The sequence below is a fragment of the Synchiropus splendidus genome, chromosome 16, assembly GCF_027744825.2.
Source record: "Synchiropus splendidus isolate RoL2022-P1 chromosome 16, RoL_Sspl_1.0, whole genome shotgun sequence".
Lineage (NCBI taxonomy): Eukaryota > Metazoa > Chordata > Actinopteri > Syngnathiformes > Callionymidae > Synchiropus > Synchiropus splendidus.
Window position 1 is genome coordinate 20,237,064 of NC_071349.1, and position 5,576 is coordinate 20,242,639.

A 5,576-nucleotide genomic window follows, 5' to 3' on the forward strand; every position below is an offset into this window, starting at 1 on the left:
CTCTGGGCTTTAAAAGGTGACTCTGAACAACTAAACGCACCACAAAATACATGTGAAGAGAGAAAGAATCATTGTTGTTATGAAGCAAGTTCAGGCAGAGAAGCCAAGGATTTGTCTGGAAACTACAGTCACATCATGCAAAAGAGAAGTGATCCCATCCAAACAGTGATTTCAAGTCAGTCCACACATCAATGAAGCATGACCTATTTTGCCGCCTCTTTCTGGACACACGGGAAACAAACAGCCTGGCAACAGAACAAGCCAGTGTCAGGAGCTGCAGTGTTTCACCAGTGAACAGGGAGTTTCTACAGGACTTGAAGCACCCGTGGCCCCGGCTCCTGTGGTGCTGTGAACCACGGCTGCCGCGGCTGGAGAAACACTGCCTTACAGTACTTTACACTACCTTACAGTACTGCACACACGGGTCTTGTGGGAGGAAACCAGAGTTCCCAGATGAGCCTCGTAATGTGTTCCTTGAACTTCTCCTTGAAAACAAAGTAAACTGAGTGAAATGTTGCTGTGGCAACCTGAAACCTCTGACTGCAGCTCGGTCCTCAGGACCTTCACTTCCTGTCATTCTTTACTCATTTCCTTCAGGAAGCGGGAGTCATCTGAGTCACCGTGGCAACCATCATCTGTCATCTTCCTCTGTTTGTACAACTTCAGTCAGTCAGTCTGTGTGTGTTTCACCCACCAACCTTATCTGACATGACACCCACCGGAGCGACCGACTGTCCCGGGGCGGCCTGTGCTGGTTTGTGTGTGTCTGTCAGCCTCTCCACTGTGGAGATTTGGACGTCAGCCGTTCTCCTCCAGCGAGTGGAAGTGGTCACTTCACCTCTTCTGAAGTGGAGAGCAGCTCGCCATATCAAGGCCCAGCACACTTCCTGCCTGAGGGATGGGGTGGGGGCGAGGGGCTCGCTACTGTGGACCACACACTTCCAGTGGACGAGTGGGAAGACGACGGAGACACAGCTGTGAAGGAGCCGAGCATCTGAAGGTAAGAGAGGCTTTGAGTCTGGATCATCTGAGTGTGACCCAGGAGCCTCTGCTTGCACTGGGTGGATGCTTCTCACCTGCCGCGTGAGGACCGGAGCCTTGGCTCTGGCTCTCCATCGCCGCTTGGCTGGCTGAGGGAAGGACGGACCGAGTGACTGGGTGAATCGTGTCGTCCACATCTCAGTGGAATCAAGAGGCGTCAGCCGTGTCTCCTCAGGTGGTGGAGACGCAACAACCAAGCTCCTCTATCAGAGAGCAGAGGTCTCACTTTCATCTAGTTTTGCTGCTCAGAAGGCTTCCACTTTCAGTTTCCTGTCTTCGTCTTACTGAAATACTTGGCTCGCCACATCAGGGAACACATTCAGGCCGATGTTATACTGACATGGATTCAGGTCTCCACGGCACAATCTGGGGCAAAAAACCCTCAGAGTCAGAGATCCCAGCGCCAGTTTGTGCCCTGCCAGTGTGGAACTCCTCCCTACAGCTCCCATGGGAGGAGACACTTTCACCGGTGGAATATATGTTCAAAAACTGTTGCGAGTCATAGAGGAGTCAAACATCAGGGTGAGTTGGATAAGAACTGATGAATGATGATGAATAACATGAGATTTAAGTCGTCACTGTATGAGAGATTTTTAAAAAATCCTGAAATTTAAGGAACATTTTGGCACCTGAAGTACATTTTGATTTGAAGAAACGCATCACAGCAGGCTTGGGCAAAGTGCGGCCCGGGGGCCAGATGTGGCCGTTTGACTGGGGTTTTGCGGCCGTCATGAGGTCAGACTAAAACTATACCACTGTCAAGTCGTCATTTTCTGTCACGTTTCTTCTTTAGCCAGAACTGGTTCAACGGTAAACCCAACACATTCATGACTACATTTTTGCTTCTCCTTTTCGACTGTTATTTTAGTATTTTCCTCAAAATTCGTCAAAGAAAATTCCAAATATATTTTGAAATAAATTGCCTTTTCATCTCTGATGTTTGGTCCATAGTTTTGTTTCCATTCAAATAAAATGCAGGTACAATTATTTTGTATAGGCTTCACGCCAGATTTACGCTCTTAATGTCCTGAATCTTTTGTGGTTGATTTCGTCTTCGTGACTCAAGACTTTTTTCCGCCTTCCTTTTGCCAGTTTTGTGAGGACAGCAGTCACAGTTTAGAATGTGGCCCGTTGAACTGCCAACAGTGAGTCATCTCCTGTGTGAGAACGTGAGGGGGGTGAAAGCCACGGCTGGTGGGCCACATTAGGTCCCAGATCAAATACTTTATGGCCCATGTGATAATGTCACCAAAGGCCTGCCATTCACAAGCACTGCAAGTCTCATAATGCACGGCAACAACTGAGGCTTTCTGGGTCATGGGTCGGGTCGGCAGTGCCCGTCCTCCAGAGGGAGTCGCTTCATGCTAGTAAAGGTCCATTTCTGTTTTTATCATCAGCCATGATGGACCTGTGGCTCTGCTTCTGCTGGACCAGCCTCCTCCTCCGCCGAGCCTGGTCCGCTCCAGAACCGGCGCCTCGGTACCACCTGCAGCCCGCGGAGTTGCCCTTCCACCAGGCCAACGCCGCCTGCTCCAACGGCTCCCTCACCACGCTGCGCAGCGAGCGGGAGGCGCAGCAGGTCCTGCAGCTGCTGCCCGCAGCCGGGCCGGGTCACAGGACGGTGTTCTGGGTCGGGCTGGAGAAGGTCAAGTTGGAGTGCGTGATCCGGGCACTGCCTCTGCGAGGCTTCAAGTGGGTCGCCGACGGCAGCGAGGAGACGCAGGTGAGCCGCTGGCTGGAGGAACCCAAGGACACCTGCACGCGACAGTGCGCCGCGCTGGCGCTGGACGGGAGCCGCTGGGGGCTGGTGCCCGCCTCCTGCAGGAGCCGCCACCAGTACATCTGCAAGCTGGAGGGCACTCAGCAGCTGGAGCTGGGCGAGCAGACGCCCGGCGTGCCGACGCCAGGTGAGCAGACGCCTGGCGGGAAGACGCACGGCGAGCAGATGACGGCGGCACCGGGAGCAGAACCCACCCGTGTCGGGAGAGTCCAGCCTGGGAGCAGCCCGGAGCCACCTGCAGCGTCACCCGGGCCCCGGCTCACCAGCCCGGAGGAACCAGAAGCATCGACGGCTCTCACCCTGAGCGAGCCGGAGCTCCAGCTGGAGCCCTCCGGCCCGAGGGCGGCGCCAGGCTCCCGCGCCTGCTCCACCCCGGAGGTGAGGCGCACGCGCTCCCTGAGCCTGGACCCGCAGGACGTCAACAGGGTGCTGCTGGAGTGCTGGTCCGGCGTCACCCTGCTGCTGGTGTGCTCGGGTCGCCCGGCCGCCTGGCGCCTGCTGGACAACTCCACTGTGGACGGCGCCACCGTCTGCCAGCGCTGCTCGCCGGCCTTCCAGGGGAAGTGCCGCCACTCCTGCCGGGACCTGAACGGGACCTGTGTGTGTCTGGACCAGGACGGCCACGCTCACCAGGAGGCCTGGCTGAAGTGCTCGTCCGCCGGCGAGCAGAGCTGGATCACCCGGATCCTGCTCCCCGCGCTGCTGGCGGCGCTGCTTCTGGTGGTGCTGCTGGTCGTCGTGGTGACGGTCAGGTGTTGCCTGAAGCGGCGTGCCAGGAGGCGGGCCACGGAGAAGGGCACTTTTGAAACAGCCAATGAGACGGCAGCGTGAGGCCACGTCACAAGGAAGGGGGCGTGGCCTCTCCGGGTGGAGAGTAGAAAAACAACAATCGGTCATTTTTAGGATTCATATTGGAGAAGCATCAATCTGTAGTTTTTCTGTATTTCAAAATTATTTATAAGGCCGACTGGTTGGTTGAATAAAAAATGAATCATTTCTCGTCAGTCTTCACTTTTGACAAATCTTTTTGGAAATGTTTGGAGGAGCGGGTGGAGTGGGGTGGGGGGGTGGGGGGCGTTGTTTTGGACCGCTGTTTCCGTCATCATAGTCGATCATTCACGGAAGATAACTGATCAGATTCATGTGAAGATTAAACAATACAAATCTAAAAATCCTTGTTTGGAGGTACTGTGTTATTCAGAGGAATAAACAGAAACAAACTGTTGGAAACGAAACGAAAAACCCAATGAAAATGCGACATAATGTTTCGACATGAAGGTCCAACAGTGACAAGGTCACTCAACTTGTCCTCTCTCCGCGTTGCTATTGTTTTCTGTTTCATGGAGCGGAGCGCGCAGCCAACACATTTCTCTGGCGCGTGTTCAACATCCGCTCCCTGCTGCCGCGCCAGGTGTTTACAGGCAGAGGAGACACGCTGGAGTCAGTCCGCAGGAAGCGGCTGACGTCACAGCAGGGTTGGAACCGAGCGGCCCTGGAATGAACCCCCGTCTGGAAGGTGAGCCGGGGTCGAGTGGCACCTGAGCGGCGCGCTGTCTGCCAGGTGAGTCCGTCACGGAGGCGGCCGGAGCTTTTAATGTGACAGAGGGAGGATTTACAGTCGTGACTCACCACCTGCACCAAGAGGAGCCGTAAATCACAGTGACGTCATCACTTCCTGGGTGAGCTGGAGGCCAGCACGCACAGACGCCAGTGAAATGTCGACCACATGTACACATTATTATTATTATTATTATTATTATTATTATTATTATTATTATTATTATTATTATTGTTATTATTATTATTATTATTAGCATTATTATTGTTATTATTATTATTATTGTTATGTTTTGTTGGTTGCTGCAGGTTGTTCCACAGCGCCTTCCTCGTTGTTGGGACATCTTCATGCACAAGCACCTGCCATGGGAGATACATGTTTTCATTTATAACGAATAACCGTGCGTCAATGACTGAGGCTTCTCACCGGCCGAGGCCACTTCCTGGTCACTTCCTGGTCTGGGGACGACACGTTTCTCGTTGTTGGACATTCGATCAAAAACGTCATCTTATGCAATAAATGTTTGACGTGTGGTAAAAAGTGCCGCCGAATCCCTTATTTGACATTTGATTGTGAAAAAAAACAGTAAAACTCCAATCGCGAACAGCGCATCCTGTGCTGCATTCAAGGCCAGTCTGTACGAAGCCTCAGAACGTCCATGTGGCGGTGACTTCCTTTCAGTTGTGTGTATTTTTGTAGGTGAATATGAATTTTCCTGACGTGCTTTTAATTTATACATCGATCATCTGTGTGTCTTGACTCTGTTCTTTTCTTTCTTTCGCTTTCCCTGCTTTTTCGTTTGAATGTGTTTGTGAGATGCGGAAACTAACGAGTCAAAGTCCATAACATCTCGCGGCCCTCCAGAGGACAGGTGGGACCCGCGCGCGGGCCTCGGCCCAGCGCTTGAGAACACCAGGAGCAGAGTGGCTCAGAGCCGGACTGGATCAGAGAGTGGAGGAGGCGAGGATGTGGTGACGGATCAAGCAGGAGGAGTGTTTGAGGAGGAGGAGGAGGAGTGTGTCTCATCATCATCATCATCATCATCATCATCACCATCATCACCTCCTCATCAGGCGCGCGGCTCCTCCCGCTCACTCCGCTCCGCGTGGCTCCTCCGCCGGACGGGTTTCTCTCAGACGTCACGCACGCGACCGCCTCGGTACCGGCAGCGGTGGTTCCGGGCTGCGGCGTCGGGTC

At 53.5% G+C, this 5,576-nt stretch overlaps 1 protein-coding gene across 1 annotated transcript; it reads left to right on the top strand.

Annotated features, from left to right (window-relative positions):
- Positions 1-685: 685 nt before the first annotated feature.
- Positions 686-3,855, top strand: clec14a (C-type lectin domain containing 14A). Its single transcript, XM_053844533.1, has 2 exons — positions 686-1,000; positions 2,439-3,855. The coding sequence occupies exon 2, from the start codon at positions 2,441-2,443 to the stop codon at positions 3,650-3,652; it is 1,212 nt and encodes a 403-aa protein (XP_053700508.1). The 5' UTR covers positions 686-1,000; positions 2,439-2,440; the 3' UTR covers positions 3,653-3,855.
- The last annotated feature ends 1,721 nt before the right edge of the window (positions 3,856-5,576 follow it).